This window comes from Microtus ochrogaster, unplaced genomic scaffold (assembly GCF_000317375.1).
Source record: "Microtus ochrogaster isolate Prairie Vole_2 unplaced genomic scaffold, MicOch1.0 UNK30, whole genome shotgun sequence".
Lineage (NCBI taxonomy): Eukaryota > Metazoa > Chordata > Mammalia > Rodentia > Cricetidae > Microtus > Microtus ochrogaster.
Window position 1 is genome coordinate 3815270 of NW_004949128.1, and position 18780 is coordinate 3834049.

Sequence of the window (18780 nt, forward strand, 5' to 3'; positions counted from 1 at the left end):
TATATATATAACACTCGGTCTCTATTTCATTTTTTTCCTCCGCGGGAATTACACCAGTAGAAAATGGCCAGCGGGTTTACCAACACTCATACTTCATCCACCAGAAGTATACTCGTATTTCAGCACGTCTTTCCTGTGGTATTAAAGTGCTGAAAGACAGCTCCTGGCAGCGCTGGGCTTGTCTACCAGCGCCCCCAGGAAGATAGCACCCATGACCTGAGCTATAGTCATTCACAAAACCTGAGCGAGAAATTGCAGTCATCGCTCATTCCCTGAAAATTCAGTTAGGAAGATGTCGAACACACACACACACACACACACACACACACACACACACACGCAAACACACACCCTGAGTGTATAATTATCTGTAGGTGGAAAAGGTGGAGAACTCCTAGGGAAGGTAATAAAAGAGAGCAAAGAAGAAGAAGAAGAAAAAAAAAAAAACCCTTGTACTTTTTCTATTTTCCTGACTTCAAAACATCCATCCTCCCTCCCTTTTTTCTGATCCGAGAATGATGGAGTTCAGGGCAAAGGCATGTTTCCGGAAATGGAGACATGCCTCTCAAACCCAAAAATGATTTATGTAAAGTTAAACATTCGGGAACCCAGTAGAAATCCAGAGTTAAGGGCATCTGTGCTTTCTTCATGACAACACACACAGACAAAGGTTAAAAACCCGGTTTTGAAGCTTGTCTGGCTGTCCTCTATGCTACAGATGAAAGGCAGGGTGCAAAGCGCTGGGAACCTAAGAAAGTGCGAAGGACTTGAAAGCTAGGGGCCCATCCTCTAGCGGGCAGGGTTCTTTCCTGCTGTCCCCTCACCGTCCCTGGCTCTGCAACATGCTGCGATTTAGACATATGTGTGGGAGTGTTCAAGGGAGAACAAGTCGAGAGGACAGAGCGCTCCTCACACGTGTCAGCCTGCCTCTCCCTGCTTCATAGCTTGCGTTCATTCATATGGATGCAGTAGTTAAATATTTGATCAGAGGTAGCAGAGTTACAAGGATCGGTTGTTCTTTAATGAGCACACCTTGGAATAGTGTGCAAGAGAGAAGAAATCCTAAGTGTAGTCCCCATGTCTAATCCTTTCTCCCCTTCCCTCCCCCATCTCAGTCCCCACCTCCTACCCACCAAAATAAAGGAATGCTCGCAGTAGATTGAAGAAAGATTTGAGTCGGGAGCTACAGAGAAAGGGATTAGGGCCAGAGCGGCGCAAGTTAAATTGCGCTGCATATAAAAAAAAAAAAAAAAATGGGCGGATTGGTGTCCAGATCCAGTGGCTGGTACCACCTTCCTTTCTAAAATAAAATCTCTCTGGCATGAAGTCACCGCCTATTTCACATCCGGTTTGCGCTGGGACGTATTACTACTGTCTTGGTACAGAGAAATCTTTTGTTGTATAGCTGCAGATTGGATATTGGGAAGCAAATTTGGGTATGAAATCTCCAGTGCAGGAGCACGCAGAGTCCATGATGGCTCAGACCGAGTGAGTGAGCGCGGCGCGAGGACGCCCTCCGCCCGGCGCGCCCGCGCTCGCACACTCGCGCAGCTCAGGCTCACCGCGATCCTCTCTCCCACACTTTTCTCCCTGGTCTGGAGCGATCCGGTGCCCAGAGGGGGCCCCGAGGTAAGTGAGACTTCGGACCGCGAACACTCAGAGCTTGCAGCGTGCCTTGTCGTAGCTGGAGAGGCAGGGATGCTCTAGAGGGGAAGAGAGCAGGAGCCAGCAGGACAGGAGCTGAAGCTGGGAGCAGGTAGAAACAAGGAATGTTTTTCTTTCAGGGTGAAAACTGCAGCGATATTGGAGCAGGATTTTCTCTTCCTTCTCTTCTCTCTGAAGCAGATTTGAATGTACCCTGAGGGGTGGGTGGTGACATGCTGTTTTGATTTTTTTTTTTTCTGGCCAAGGGGAGCTGGGGTGAGTTGGGGAGGGGCGCTGGGATTTGCCATCAGCTGAAGTTAAGAGGCTAGAACAGAAAACCTGTCACCGTCTTCCATCCTAGGGAAGACTCGCTCACTCTGCTGGAACACTTCCCTTCTCCCCTATCCAGCACGCGCGGCTGAAATGCCCTCTGATGTAGGGGTCTCTCTCATTCGGGGAATGAGAAGCTAAACTTACTTGATCTGGGTGGCAGGGGAGGTGGGTAGTGGAGCATGTGTCTGGCTAGGGGTAGCATGGAGGAGGAGATGGGTGAGAAGACAGCTCCGTGCTCTCTTTTCAACTATTATGTTTGTATTCGCAAGAAACTTTCTTCCTCCACAGCTGAAGTGCCAGGGCAGGGTTGTTTTCCTCCAAATATCAGAGGAGTGCAAAAGCTATGGTATCTGAGCTTGGGGTTCTGTTTCCTTCACCCCTTTAGGACTTTCTCCCTTTTCTAGACTCAATGGGAATTAATAGGGCCAAGAGAAGATTTTTGCTACTCAGAACAGATGTTAATTTTCTTTTGAAAGGGTGAATTATCATTGTCTGATTTGGATCCAATATTTTAACCTAATGATATTTATTCAAGATGTCTTGTCATATTCTACTCCTGTGTGTCCAAAGCAGCCACCGAATAAAGGAAAGCTATGATGAAGCTCACAGTTCTTATCTACATCATTGCACTCTGAATCAATTCGGGCTCCTTGCTTACATGCATGTTTGTGAGGGGTTTTACTGGTTGGCATGATCCCGGAGAGTGTGGAGAGCATTTTGTTGATGTGTTTGAAGGCATACCACATGGACCTCCAGGGTGCTCAATGTGAAAAATAGGTTTTATAAGGCTTCCATCTATTCAACCCCGATTCTACTAAAGAGTTAAGATTCAGGAAAGTGGTAAAAGAAAATACATGTGATAGTTTTCGTTGTAGGACAGGAATTAATTTCAGTGCATTTAAGTAACTATATCTGCTTCTTATCCAGGTAGTGCCCAGGACATCAAAATATGGTTCAACAATTATGTATATATGCATACATAATTATATGAATACATACAACACACATATATATTTTTATAAGTGCTCCATTCTATATTCCTTTTTTCTTGCAGTACCCCTCTAACCACAACCAAATTCAACATCAGTTAATGATTGATTGTACTTTACCTAAGTGGGAATAAATATCCTCTTCTTTTCATGCAAAGCAAACCACTTAAGCTTCCATCTGTTGGAGATGAAGCATTTTCTAGCAGCAACCTGGAAGAAATTAGAGAATGCATACAAGATATGTGTGGGTATGTTTGTACACATTAATGTGTGTGTGTATGTGTCTGGGGGAAAGAGAGAAAGAGAGGGAGAGGGAGAGAGAGAGAGAGAGAGAGAGAGAGAGAGAGAGAGAGAGAGAGAGAGAGAGAGAACACATGGCTTGACTATAAAGTGTATCTTTTAGCTTCATAGAAACATTAGTGGGCATATTTAACATCCACAGAAGCACGACTTTGGCATTCAACAGTGTGTTTCCAATGGTTTTTATAAAGAGGTAAATACAGTTGCTTCTGAAATCAAGGTACAGAGACGTATTCAGTCAACAGGAGGTGTTAACCTACCACATCCCATCTCCCAGCATGCTCTCCTGATAGAGACACCAAGCTTAAATCTTTCAAGACAGATTCTGCCACAAGGACCCAAATCACAAAGGTCAAATTTTTCAGATGATCAACAACAACAGAAAGGAATCAGGCAGCAAGTAATGGAAATTTAAAAGCTATTTTAGAAACCAACTCACAGTTTTTGTGTTGAGCAATACTGTCACCTGAAAGCATTTCAACTTGTATTCTTTTTACAGGATAAACTAAAACACTGGTATATTTTTGAATGAAGAGATGGTAAGGAAGGTGGAGAGTGGATGGTCCAGGCTTCCATTGCTTCCAATGAGGTGTCATATTCCAGTGAGGTCATTTCCTGACTTCAAAGCATTCATCTGAACTGCCTCAGTCAGCCCTAGTGGTTATAACCTGATGTTTCTTGCAAGACACATTGATCTCTACTTATTCCACTTTTCAGTTGCACAAGTCCGTGATGAAGAAAAGTCCGGGTCTCTCTGACTGTCTTTGGGCCTGGATCCTTGTTCTCAGCACTCTATCAGGAAGAAGGTGGGGGCACTTTATCTTAAATCTGCATGACAATTTCTGTAATTTTGCATTTATTCCATCAGGGGGAAGAGACTTGTCCATGGCTGAATTCATGACTAAGGGAATTGAGATGACTTAACTGCAATAGAATTTCAGCTAAGATTAAAGAATAGACTAGGACGTGAAAAGAACTTTCTTATTAGGATGCTCGCTAGAATACACTTAAGAAGCTTCTTTAGGCTAGGAAATATCTGAGTTCAACTTTTAAGGCTGAAATAGAACTTTGCAGTTTTTGTTTGTAACTGAACAACAAAGCCTGTAGTTTCCTAATTTACAAAAAAAGTTACTGGATTAATTTCTGCATGCCTTATAAATTGTAAATTAATTTTCCAACAAAAAATTCTAATCATTTGCAAAAATCATAGAGTAAGCTGTAAAAACATGGGAGTAGAAAAGTTAAAATAATATTTATAACTTGAATGTCATGTTTATCAACATGTGCATATTGTATTATAAATAAAGATTGATAAACCAACAGAGATGCACTGTACCAGACGAATATTTTAAAATACTAGATAAAAATTAAACTGCGCTAGTCAAGCATATATACTAGGAAGACATGATGTGAATAAATTTCAGTAAGTTCAACTGACAAAAATATTTTCTAATTAACCAATCAAGAACATGAGATACCGTATTAGCAAATGGCCAAATGGTTTATATTGTCCTTTATCTACTTAATGGCTTTTGATTAATCTTTTCTTGTGCCTCATTGGAAGGTTCTCGTCAATATCCTAAAATTCTGAACTCCTTGAAATGTAATAGGGAATGAATATGAGTCAAAGTCAGGGGTATGAAGTCTTGGAAAGGCAGAGGTTTCTGAGAAATGGTTTTCAATGAGATTCTGACTGTGCTGCATTTTAGCCCTATCATGTAAATAAATATCAGATGATACTTATATCAGATATACTGTCAGATACTCTGAATTTGAGGAGTTAAGTGATAACTGAATTCTGAAAAATTATATGAAGTGTTACTATTATAATGACCTGTAGGTGGAGTTAGTGCACAGCGTTTTATTACAGAGTGGTTCATATGGAATCAAAAGCAGGTTTAGTAACTGACATTTCTCTTCCAAATGCATATTCAGTTTAGGGCACTCTACATTGGTATTAGTATTCATATTTCCCCCAAAAATCATCTTGATCTTTCTCCTAGGGTTCTTCTGTGTCAGTTGTAACTTTACATATGGAATTAGAAGTCAGCTTGAAGAGGAACCTGATTACAAAATCATAATAAAAGAATATTTCCATTCTGAATGGGATAGCAGGACTGGTCTTGTTGGGGAGGGGGTTGATCTCTTTGGTATTTGCATTCCAATGCTAACAGTTGTTGAAAGCAAGATTTGTAAGCTGAAAAGATTTCTTGCATTTTACATCAGCTCTGCAAACACGGGGAGCACAGATAAAGGTAACAGATACCAGGGATCCTGAGGGTTGTGTTAGCAGCCTAACCACCCTCTGATATCATCTTAACTTATCTCCTTTCCTCTCTAAAATTTATTGCTTTCTCCTTAAGAGTTTTTTCCAAAAAAGAATTTGCTGAATTCTAAGGTGTGTTCATATTTCCTTCTCATCTTTATCAAGGTGACCTTCCAATGTCCTTGAAAGATGCATGGATGGCATTTGGTTTGTAGCAATGGATTTTTATAAATAATTCCTTTCAGAAAACTACTTTTTGCCTTTGCCTTACTGCTGTCATCTGCCCCTGAGACGGGCGGGAAGTCACACGCTCTCTGAAAATTTGATTTAAAAAAAAAAACAAAAAACAAAATGAAACAGCAGGACGTTTAATTTTGCTAAAGGAGAGTAAGTCCTCAATTGCTTTGACCTGGCAGATAGATTAATGTTTAATTTTAAGGGAATAAATATGATTTCATAGAAACAAATTTCATATATTTAATGTCACAGAGAACTTGAACTTAGTACTAGTGAATTAAAACTCTATGAGCACAGTAGCCACAAAAAAGGATGTATAACTCAGTGAACGTCTATGCAGTTAGAACAGGCATTCAGAAAAGAACAGTGACGATCCCATTAAATTTTCCCTTTCACAATGAGTATCCTTTATGCATTTCTCCATCACAGAACTAGAAAAACTAAATATTTTTGTATCCTTCAAGGGGCCGTTATCTGCATTCAGGCCTTCCTTATTCCCTTCTATTTAGCCTAGATAATTGTGTGTGCCTTGTTTTTATCTGCAAGGTTTAAATAAAATCTTATAAAATTAAGAAAAAGAAAAGTGGTATTTGAGCTTTGCATATACAAAATTAGTAGCTTGTAAAACAGCATTTGTTTCTGAAATGCTAATAAATTATATTTGGTGTTCTTATCAAATAAGTCAATCCTGGTTTAAAATGCCACTTTTTTTTTTACATATATTTTTAGCTACGTAACTACACATGAGTGAAGCAAAGGAATAATAAAATTTAAACATGAAGTGTGTAAATTTGTTACCCTTTCTTAGTTTTATACACTATATTCACTTACTCTTTCCACTCAAGGTCAGAGCTTCCCCTGAAATCTGCCACCAAGTGTATGCTCTTTCTAAGATAGAAACTCCATCTCTCCATGGATTTTGAAAGCGTCACACAAATCATTACATAAAATAAGATTGAATCTTTATAGATAATAAGAGGGTTGGTATAGGAAACACACAGTATACCAGGTATAACCTATATGGTTGAAAACCAGAATTGAAACACTAAGGGATTGAACCCATATCCTCAAACAGGAAGACACGGGAATTGCCGTTCCTTTACAGAGGATAAAAATAAAGTGTTATCTCAGAAGAAGAAAACTGAGTTATGGCCTGAGTTGTGCTCTTAAGTGGTGGTATCTTAAAACACAAGCCCAAGGTTTCGGGCACCTTGCAGCAAGAGTATTAACTTGACTTTTTTCATAATGGTTCTATTACACCTAATCCCAGGAATGACCAAATTCAATCAAATAAAGGTTTAAATAAATTTCAAAATTTGTTCATACATCTCAGGGGAATGAAAATTTCCACGTTGATAAGTTATAATTAACATAATAAATCATTTGTATATCTTCCTTTCTTGAATATTTTCAATGGACATTCAAAATTTAAAAGCACAGAGTATGAAAAGGAAATTGGAGAAGGAAGTTTGGTAGGTGAAAAAAATGCATATTTAATTTTAAATAAACTTTTAAAATAGTTTTATAACCCACATAGAGACATATGCACATAGATAAACAAAAGTAATGTGGATCAAAGCCTCCAAGATAGCTTTTCTAGGATGAGTTAATATTCTGGCTTGTTCAGGGAAGATATGTCTAAGACTCCCTACCTAAAGAACTGAAAACGTAGACTTAGATCTCATTTTCTATATTAAAATTAAAAGTCCATCACCAATGAGATCACAGATGAGAAAATGACAATTGTGTTATAATTACTTTCAAACTCACAACAGCAAGGAAAGTAATAAAATCTGAGAAAGGCTTTGAATGGTAAGAGGTTTGGTGGAAATTTACAATTTTGTGCTCTTGTTTTCTTATTCTTTCCTCAGCTATGGACAGCCCTCCCAGGATGAACTTAAAGACAATACCACTGTCTTCACGAGGATTTTGGACCGACTGCTGGATGGTTATGACAACCGTTTGAGACCAGGGTTGGGAGGTAAGCTATACTCTCACACTATTCTTTAGAAAATTTAGTGTTATTAAATCTTTATTAGTATAGCTCTGCTTTCTCTTCAAACGGTAACTAAAAAGTTAGCATACTGATTGATTAATCCCATTTTAATAAATCACTCAGTGATAATCCAATTTACTAAGATAGTTTCTGCAATACATAAATATGTTGAAAGACAGACACAAAATTCTTATATTTACACAAAAGAGATACATACTCTTGACAAGCAGAGTATTTTTATTTCTCCGTCTAATGACTTGTTTATAGAAAAAGAAAGGTAATATTCTCCCATTTAGTATGATTTATCAGCTTCACCTGCACTGCTCTGCCTGCACTGAATTCTGTCTCTGATTCTATGCTAGAAATATTTACTTTAGAAGATCATGTATTCAATCATACCTTTGTGTTATATTACCCAATCTCTATGATCAAAGCTGAATAAGACAGATGGTAATGTTTCATTTTAAAATGATACCTTTGAACATATTTTATAATTTAATATAGTAAAGTTGATGCTTCTTATAAAAATAATTAATTGATTAATTTACTAAGGAATTTCTTTTAGGGAGAAAACAATGTTCAATTGTATGTATTTAATATTATATGCCCACTAGTGCCTACCAGAATTTGCATGTTGATTTGAATAATCCTTGAAAAAAATAACATACTACCTTACTGTGATTGAGTAAAGACTAATGAAGCCACGTCAAAATATTGATATTAAGCAAAACAAACAAAATGAAGAAAGAAACTGTGATTCAAAATCACATGGGAAACCAACATAGGACTTTTTGACTCCAAGTTACAAACAAATTGTCACCTTTACAAAGAACAGAAATGTAAAGTAATATTTAAGCAGCTATAGGAAGAGTCACTCCTTATTAAGCTAGATAGAACAGATAAATGAAGCTGAACTTAAGAGCGAAAGCACTGGTTTTCAAATAAACTGGTATCATGGATTTAGAATCATTCATTCATTCATTCGCTGTTCAGAGGTGGTACTGTAATGAAAGACTTTTGCAGATGCTAGTCATGTTCTCTCTACTCATGAGCTATGTTTCAAGACCCAAAATCTCTAAAAAAAAAAAAACCATATAGCTTGTATATTAGCATCACATGGATGGAAATCATGCGTCTATTTTAAGGCTGGCAAAAATCATTATCATTTCATATGTTAAGAGGAGAGTACCTCACCAGAATCACAACTGGGTATATATATATATACATACACTTATCGGGTGTGCTTTCTTATCATTTTCAAAAATTAATTTTGGACATAGTTTCTTCAGGTTTGGCCTGCACCTTCATTCTTTTAACTTCTTGGGGGAGTCAATAGTATTGCAAAGTTGCTGCATATAACGTCCTGTACTCATAGACTCAGATACTAAGAAGTCTGAGAATGGAGCGTAGACACATTATGTCTGATGCTCCAAAAGCAGTCTAGGTGGATTAGGAAGCCTCTCTGTCCAGAAAAAGTCAAACCTTACATTTGAGATGAAATATTCATAAAATGGATAGCACAGATTGGTTCTTAATGTAAAAATAAATGTCGTCGTGTATCTAAGCATTTGGATTGATGCTAAGAAATTTGCTATCTTTGCATACCATCTGAATAAATTGCAAAGACTAGAGATAAGGGATGTACAAAACGATGCAACCACTAGGTTATTGATACAAATTATAAAAAAGAAAAACTCCTAAAAATTCTGATACATATTTCCTTTACTTAATGTCCATCCTGTCTCAGGTCCAACCTTAGAGTAGGATGGACCTCATATGCCAATAGTTTAGGAAATCATATTTTTACTTTATTGTGTGTATGTAAATACCCTCTGAACATTTTCATGTGACTGTCAGTTTGCTAGAGAATTTTCTGTAAATGCACACATGCACACAGTTCCTCTAATGATCATTTGTGATTGTACTGTTATTAGAGTCTGAGTAACAAGGCATGACTGCTAATTTTCATTTAATTGTACATTCTAACTCCTTAATAAATATTTTGTACCTACACCTAAACCACAGAGAGCCATGCATTGCAAATGAACAGACAGCCTAAAGTACAAATTCAAAGTTAATTTTTGAGATCTATGACATTGAAAGATTTTCTTAAAGAAATAGCTACATTATCAGAATATTACTATGTTTTAGTCTAGAACTGCTTAATCTCTGAAAATAGCAGAAGCAGACTTGTGGGTTAGAGAACAGAAATAATGGTTAATCTCATAAAGGTCAAGTATATTCTTATAAAGGAACAGAAACTCATGATTTAGAAAAATATTTTTTTTAAAAAAATGAAAGTCTTTTAACCTCTAGGAAAAAATTATTTTTCTTTTTCTTATTCTTGAAAATGCTGACTTAAAGAATATGATGGGCCGGGCTGTGGTGGCGCACACCTTTAATCCCAGCACTCGGGAGGCAGAGGCAGGCGGATCTCTGTGAGTTCGAGACCAGCCTGGTCTACAAGAGCTAGTTCGAGGACAGGCTCCAAAACCACAGAGAAACCCTGTCTCAAAAAAACCAAAAAATAAATAAATAAAGAATATTATGATCATAAAAAACAAAGGAAAATATAGTAGAAACCTTGTTTCTGTTTCTATTTTAAATACTGGCTTGGAATGTAATGAAACCACATGTCCAAGAGCTGAGTTTTTTTAAAAACTATAATATTGAATAACCTTATTTTTTTACATTTTGATGGACAGTCCTAATTAATGGACAAGCAGCCATGCAACTGTTATAGGATCAAAACAGTTTATGCACATTTTGATATTAAATATCTAGACAATAACAGTTAAAAGTTGATGTATCTTTCTAGGGCACTGATTTTATAATATAATCAGCTATGAGTTTTCAGAAAATAGTTAGCTCTGATACTGACTGGCTAAACAGAAATTATCTTATATTTTTAAGAATAAAATATTTAATTACATTATTTGCTATATATCCCATAATTTATGAATGGTATGGTTAATAAGAAATGTCTGTAAAAAATGAAGTTTTCACATTTATTATTATTATTTACAAAACTCATTTACTTCCAGAAGAAAAGGATACGTAAAGGAAGAGTCAAGGTTTTATCTTACATGTAAACAAGGCAAAAACTTCTTAGTAGTTTGCTCATAGTTACGTTTGAGATAACTTTCTCCTAGAAAGGAACCCTGTTGTCTTCTTCATCATGTTTAAACAGTGTGAAAAAACAGAGATGTTTCTTCTGAATACAATCAGGAAATAGAGATATGGCAATGAAACTTAAGGTTGTGTAAGTAATTCTTCAATAGGCAAATCCATTACGACATCTTCAGCTTTATTATTTTGGAGTGTACACCCGGATGTAATTAGAAATGAAATTCAAGACTTTGTTGGTCCAGGTATTGGAAACCAGCTTTCAGACATTATAATACTATTGTAAAAAGTTAGTCCCTGTCCCTGTTAGCACCAAGTATCAACTCAAGAAAGAATAAATAGAAGTATGAAATGAGGAGAAATTTTTTAGTAGAGGCTTTTTTTAAAATATTGTTGTTTTTAAAAATGGGTGAACCAAAATAAATTAGAACATGTAGTACACTACTAATTATTGAATGTCAAATGAACAAAAAATTAATGAGTCAGTGAAGTTCATACTTCACATAAAAATAATTGCAGAAAATTTGATTTAAAATTATAAATAGTTTGAAAATGTACAGACTCATCAATAATTACTGAATTTGTTCTCATTTATAATCTCTTGTTTTTGTGGCAAGAAAACAAGAGACTCTTCTCGCAAGCAGAAAACTCAAAGTGTAATTGACTAACTTAAGTTCAAGACTAAAAGAGTTAAATAGTCGGGAAAATAAAGGTGAAAACCAGAGAGAGATGGAAAGATATGAAAAGATAAGTTCAAGAAGAAAGAAAGGAAAAGAGAGGCCAGGGATGGGGAGTGGGGCTGAAGTGTAGCAAGAAGCATCAGTGTGCTGGAGAGGACTAGAGACAGTTCTGAAACAGAGAAGGACATGGGCACCATGGAGAGACACACAACTTCTTATGTTTGTCCGTAAATAGGACCAAATTGAATGTTCACAATAAATTGGTTTTTTTAATACTTTTCTCTATATGCTAAAATATATTAAGGATGGCTGTGTGTTCTCAGCTGTTCCCCAAACTAAGCAACTGTATAGACCTGGGTGAAATTTGATTTGTCTGTATATAGACTTCATTCCAACTCTTGGAACTGTAAAAAATAATCCACAGGCAGTCACCACATGTTTAATGCTGAAGAAATATTTCAGAGGGTCTAAGAACAAGGGATACCTTGTCGCTACACCCTATCTGTTTGTCTCTTCTGCAGAGACCTCTTCCATTTTATGGTATGCTTTAGTTCCACTGTGAACCAGACTGGCATATAGTGGACATATTGTACAGGTATCCTCATTTTACCCTTTTCAAAACAAATCCCAGCAAATCCATGGTTCACTGTAATAAAAATGGGATGGAGCACAGGAGATAAAATATGGGTAAAGTCACAACTCAAGGTCTTACAGAAACTCTTCATCCCTCCCTCTTTTTGTCTCTGGTATTTCTTGGAAGTACTGTTAACAATTTCTAAATCTACTTTTAAGTTTAATGATGTAACAAATAATGCAAGGAATGGTGGATGACTCTCAAAAGATTTTGTCACTAAACTGCACAGGTAAGGAAAGCCAAGGGAAGAGATGCGAGTCAATATTTTAGTGTTACACGCCCAGCTGGGGGAGTAGAGAAGTAAAATGTATAGATACATGGAGTTTAAGACAGTGAGTCTATCCCTGCTACATATGAACAGTATTTAGTTAAATACTTAATGTCTTTGTTATATGCATTGTTGTTTTAATTTCTTTGGTTCTGGCCTTGTTCCTTTTCTAAATAAAAATAAATAGGTTAATGGGGATTTAAGCATCTCTTTGTGTCATTAGCAATCTTAGATACACAAAATATTTTAGAAGTAGTAGGCTTAAGAGGTAATCTTTGCCTCTAGATATATGTACTGAATTGTTTTATGTCAGCTTGATACAATATAGAATCAAGAATGTGGAATCAAGAATCTCAACCTAAAAAAATGCCCTCTAGATTAGTCTGTGGTCTGCCTGTGGTTCATTTTCTCAACTGATGATTGATATGGTGGGAGCCAGGTCACTATACCTGGCATCACACTGGGTAGGTAGTCCTTCAAGTTGTAAGAAGGCAGACAAACCTACCCATGATGAAGCAAGCCAGTAAGAAGCACTCCTCCATGACTTCTTCTGCATCAGCTCCTGCCTCCAGGTTTGCCAGACATCAGTTCTGGCTTTGACCTCCCCTTTCAGTGAAAAGGTGTGTTGTGGAACTGTATGCTGAAATAAATCCCTTTCCCCTAGCTTTGTTTAGTCATGGTGTTCATCTCAGGAGTAGAAACTTTAATTAAAACAGCATCCTTTATCTTTATTACTAGAATTTTTTTCTAATCCCGGCCTTTAATCAAAGCTCTTGATAGCAAAAGGCAGGAGAACCTGGAGTTTAAAGTCATCATGGGTTGCAAAATAAATTCAGGCCAGCTCTGCTACAAGAGAACCTAGAAAAGTAAACAGAGAAGCTAAAACAGAATAGTTTCCCCAATCTTGAGTTAGTCAAACTCTTACAAAATCTTTTGAACTAATTTTTAACGCAGCTATTATAAGAGGACTCAGCTTGAAAAAGCCAACTTGCCTGAAGTTCTTTGTCACTGAAAAAATGATATTGGTTTCTCAGGGAATTTACTTGTCTTTTGGGTTGTGTTTTTTTTTCAAATATGAGAAAAGTGGAAAACTAAAGGAAGGCAAATGTGAGTGAACTGTATATTTTTAAAAGTTTAAGTCATATCCAGGAGACAGAGGAAGGCGTATATCTACATGAGTTTGAAGCCAGCCTGGTCTACCAAGCGAGGCACCAAAGCTACACAGAGAAACCTTGCCTCAAAAACCAAAAACAAAAATGAAAAAGAAAGTTTAAGGCACTACAAACGAGGAAACATTTGGTTGGAAGGGAGGAAGTGTAAATATTTGAATCGAAAAATAAAAAAATAAATTAAAAAAATATAAAATAAAATTTATTTTCACTTTAAATTAAAACTAATTCATAAACTTTAGTATTCAATAAAAAGACCTGCAAAAAATAAGTGTAAACATTTCCAATTAATCAGATCCAAAGTCTATGAAGGTCAATGAACTCTCATGCAGTCAGATGTACATGAGTTGTGAAGGTGATTCTGAAGCAGACTTTTTCAAGTTGAAATACTGTCACAATTTTTTTTTATTTTTGGTAGTGAATAAGTGCATAAAAATAAATTTGATAGTGAAGAAGTGAAATCCAATGTGAAGCTCCACAGCATCAAATGACTGTTTTATACTTTTTAAAAAAAATAAATAAATATAATAGACTAACTCATAAGATACCTGGTATTCAACAACCTTTTACAATTATTTGGCATCCCAAGTAATACTGAGATCAGAGAGAAAAATTATATTCATATTTAATGTTAAAATACTGGCTTGTATTTGTGTTTGGATGAATTTCAAACAGCTTATATTTCTTTCACAATGTGATAGTCTTAGAATTAAGAAGGTCATATATATTGAAGAACATCACAAAATACAAATAAAAAGACTCTGCTTATTTAATCCCTTTTCATGATTGCTTTATTTTACAAAAAAATGTTCTTGAAAAGAGTATTTAAAATTTATACACTTAGAATTATTAACTTTAAAATTATAGTTTTATGGAGTTTGAATGCAAGTTATGGAACAGATGTTGAGATATTTGCAAATGCAACACCCTTCCACAGAAAAAGTAGATGCAGACAGTCTATGACCTAAGAGAGAAAGACAACTACCAAAACCCAAGAGACATAGTTCAATAAACAGAAAATCCCTCTGAATCTTTTCTGGTTGAAGTCTCTAGTTGGATTGTGAAAGCAGCTTATGTAATGGATCACCATTATATACTAAGGAATGTTCTAGTACATTTATAAATATTCTATTCTAGTTGTTCTTGTTGTATGTCGATCATCTACAAGATCAATGCCAGGAATTTGCTCAGATAAGAGACTATACTCAGGTTACAAAAACCAGTCTTGGAAAATAGGAATGGATAATTTCTGTGCCCCTATAATTAATATTTTCTATCCTTTCCATTTCCACTTTTTTTCCAGTACATTGGGAGGGCTTCTAAATGTTTTCTATAGATTATTTCATCTTATGATAGAATGTGAATTCTCTAAATGAAAATGTATATAATTTTCCTGAGATAAGAACCTCAAAGTTAAGAATCACAGAAAATCATTTTTGGGAATGTAACAGAGAACTAATTCCTATGGGGTGAAATATTATCTGATATTGCTATGTTGCCATCATATAGCTCAAGTACTACATGGTGTATCATGCCCCAAAGCTTTATATGACAGTATACATATAAAAAGAAGCTCATTTTCCCCAAGACTATCATGCATACCCTTTCTCTAAAATGAATACTATTCTAAAAGACAACACTCCTAAGATAATAGAAGGAAAATGTTTTTCAGTAGAAATGAAATGTATATGCTGTGCCATAGTAAAATTAATCGACTTTTTCCATATAGATGCTTGTATCATTTGAGTTCTCTGAACCCCATCCCACTATGTAGTCAGGGACATTATAGAGATCTTAAAGCATATCTCTTCACCTTATATCTAGTTTTAGACGGTAAACACAAACAAACTAGGTTGATTTACAAATTAACTAGGGAAGAACTTCCATTTTTCCCCCTGTTGTATTAGGAGGATAGCAAGATTGAGAGATTAGTGTTGCTTCTGTGGCATGGTCCTGTCTATATGATGGTGTTTAAGTGAGAACCCAGGGTATTTCCAGTTCTTAAACAGGACCATTTGAAACTAAGATTTTTGCATTTATTTTATGATCCTGACTAATGTGAGTCCATTTGGTCTCAATATAGGATTTAATAAATTAAGAGCGCATGAAAACTTTCCCAGTGAATATTTCCGAATTGTTCAGTTGACAGCATTTTCATCTAGCATGTGGCTAATGCCCCATTAAACAAGCTGTTCTTATGAGTATTGTTAAAATGTTGCTTACAACTCTCCCCTCTCCCTTTTCTTCTTATTATAGTCTCTTTTATACTCCACTGTTCACACAGTATCAGCTATTTTCTGGAGGTTCAAGTAACAATGTTACTTCTCTACCCAAAGGCTTTCCATGGCATTAGCAGAAAGGTCAGCTGCTTTCTGCCATCCACAGGAGCCTCCACTACAGTCCCACTTATTTCAAAGCACATTTCATCCTGTGATCATTAGCATTACCAGGCTCCAGACATGCCAATCTTCTCCTTCTGTCTCCTTTGTAGCCATCTACATACCTACCTGTCTATCTAGATTCTACCTATCAAATCTTGGTTGAATATGCTTTCATTTATAGAGTGAAGAGATGTGCTGCAAGATGGAAATATTAATCACTTTTGTTCACAGTTTTCTTACTATTATAAAGAATTATGTCTAGCTAGCACACTGAGTATGAGAAATATGCTAAATCCACACACATAACAAATGCTTCTTTGACCCTCCAATCTTACTTTAAAAAATCACTTCAGTGGGGCTGATCTATTGGGAGCTCACCAAGGCCAGCTGGATTGTGACTGAAAAAGCAGGGGATAAACCCGGACTCTCTGAATATGGCGGACAATGAGGGCTGCTGAGAAGCCAAGGACAATGGCACTGGGTTTTGATCCTAATTCTTGTTCTGGCTTTGTGGGAGCCTAGCCAGTTTGGATGTTCACCTTCCTAGACCAGGATGGAGGGGGGAGGACTTTGGACTTTCCACAGGGCAGGGAACCCTGACTGCTCTTCAGACTTGAGAGGGAGGGGGAGAGGAGTGGGAGGAGGGCGGGAGGAGTAGGAGGCTGGGAGGAGGCGGAATTTTTTTTTCTCAATAAAAAAATAAAAAATAAATAAAAAATCACTGCAACGATGGTTCATTTATTATTTCTTCATTCATAACACGAAAAGGGGTAGGTTTAAAAAGATGCAAGGATGGTTCATACACTCACATAGCTTTTACTAGAAGAAAATCAGAGTTAAAAGCTGAGAACTTAATCTCTCAGTCCAATGCATGGTCTACTTACTTTACTGTAGTGATGTTTTCTTTTATGCCTCTGGCACTAATCATCCATTGGAAATATCTCTTCCAGAACTGCTATTATTTCAATACTTTTAATAGTGTCTCAGTATTGTAGGAAAGTCTAGGTCAAAGAGATTTGTTGTCTGGCAGTTGAAAGGTGATGTAGTACTGGTATCTGTTTAAACACAGCATGGAAAGGTGGGCTTGTTTAAGGACTGACTTTAAAATATCAATTTCTTACTTTGATTTATAATTATATTCTCCATCACTGTAGTAACAATCATCACTGTGATCCCATTTTATATGAAGGATCCATGTATTTTGCCTTGAGTCATAAATGTGTGCGGGCATCTTCACTTAGAGAATCTATTGAACTTGAGTTACGTTGGCTATGAAGAGACTATTGTGAGGAAAACAACCTGGGGGAAATTATTTGAAAATTTAAATCTTTGAACAGTTCTTCCATTCAAATTCTTTTAACTTATTTGTATTTTTTGAGCCAATTCCATAGTTATGAAGGGGATTTGGCCATATTTGGGTTTTGCTCCGTTATAGGCATTTTTATCTAAGTTTCTTTTAAGGCTCATGATTCCTCTCATATGCTCTCAAGTCGAAGACATTAAAACATAAAATGTCAACTTTTCTTCAGGCCTTTTGTCATGTGATCTCTAGAAAAAATACTGGGCATCATCCAAGTATGCTTAATGTAATGTGAGTGCCGTGTCCAATCATTGAATTCTGGTATTAGAGCATATAATTCAATTTTAATTTTTCTTGATTTAGATAGATAATACCTGATAGATAAATGATAGTTGATGAGATAGTTAGATGATAGATAGGTGATAGATTGATTGATATATGGTATATATTATCCCATTTCTCTTTCTCTCTCTATATAATATATATATATATAATAGATGATAGACACATAGGTAAGTAGATAGATAGATAGATAGATAGATAGATAGATAGATAGATAGATAGATAGATAGATAGATAGATGTTACTTGGGAATCTCATTGAGGAAGACCTGGAAGAAAAATATTTTCCAAACACACAAGCAAAATAAGGTTCATTAGCAGTATTTCAAGATCTCAACGAGAGCACCATAAAATGATAATATTTCCACTTCCCCTTGGTCCTGAGCCTATACAAGCCTTAATGTCAAGTCATTATTTCTTAGTCAGACACAGTGAGATAGCCTTACCAAAGAGGTTTGCTAAGATTCATTTGTAGAAATGTTTTCTCTTGAGACTCTGTGCTTGGGATTATTAGGGAGAGTGACTGACAGAATTCTCACGATATTCCTGATACTCATGACAGGTCTGTTTTGGCCAAAAACTTTACTCTGAATTCATTCTGGACTACAAGAAGCATGGTATAATGAAAGCCACAGAAATGAATGAAACAATTATTTAAATATTGGCATTTGATATTTTAATATCTTTTTGAGATTTGTAAACTTCTTAACAATAGATTTTTAGCTCAAAACTTCATGTATTATTTTGGCCTAAAACTCAGCATGAAACCATTGTATGGTTTTGAAAGTATTCCTAAAGATCTTTGGGAAACAAACAGGTCAATAAAACTGATTATATTTACTTGAAACAGTGTCTTAGAGTCATTAAGAAGAAAAAAAGCAAAGAAAGTGTTCATTCTCCTGTTGTAATTGCTCTATGCTGCTCAGGAACCGAGTGGCAGGCTGTTTCACATGACTATGCTTCTTCCCTCTTCTCTGACATCAACCATTCTTCACATCCAGTAGTTACTTGTTTCTGCTCTCCTTCATAAGCATGATTCTGGTTTGCAATTTCTGCTTCCCTCCCCTATTCTCCCCTTCCCTCCCATTCCATTCAATTCTGTTCCCCTTCTCTTTT

The 18780-nt window shown here is 36.2% G+C and overlaps 1 protein-coding gene across 2 annotated transcripts in view; it reads left to right on the plus strand.

The window, feature by feature from the left end:
* Positions 1–1084: 1084 nt before the first annotated feature.
* Gabra1 (gamma-aminobutyric acid type A receptor alpha1 subunit) overlaps positions 1085–18780 on the plus strand; it is a 57080-nt gene continuing 39384 nt past the window's right edge. Inside the window, exons 1-3 of one of the 2 annotated variants that reach the window (XM_005368190.3) lie at positions 1085–1629; positions 3984–4072; positions 7641–7750. In XM_005368190.3, the coding sequence (XP_005368247.1) occupies positions 3999–4072; positions 7641–7750 (184 nt within the window). In that variant the 5' untranslated portion in view covers positions 1085–1629; positions 3984–3998. Of the gene's footprint in view, positions 1630–1683; positions 1757–3983; positions 4073–7640; positions 7751–18780 lie in introns of those variants that run through there. The other variant, XM_005368191.3, reaches the window with a different exon arrangement.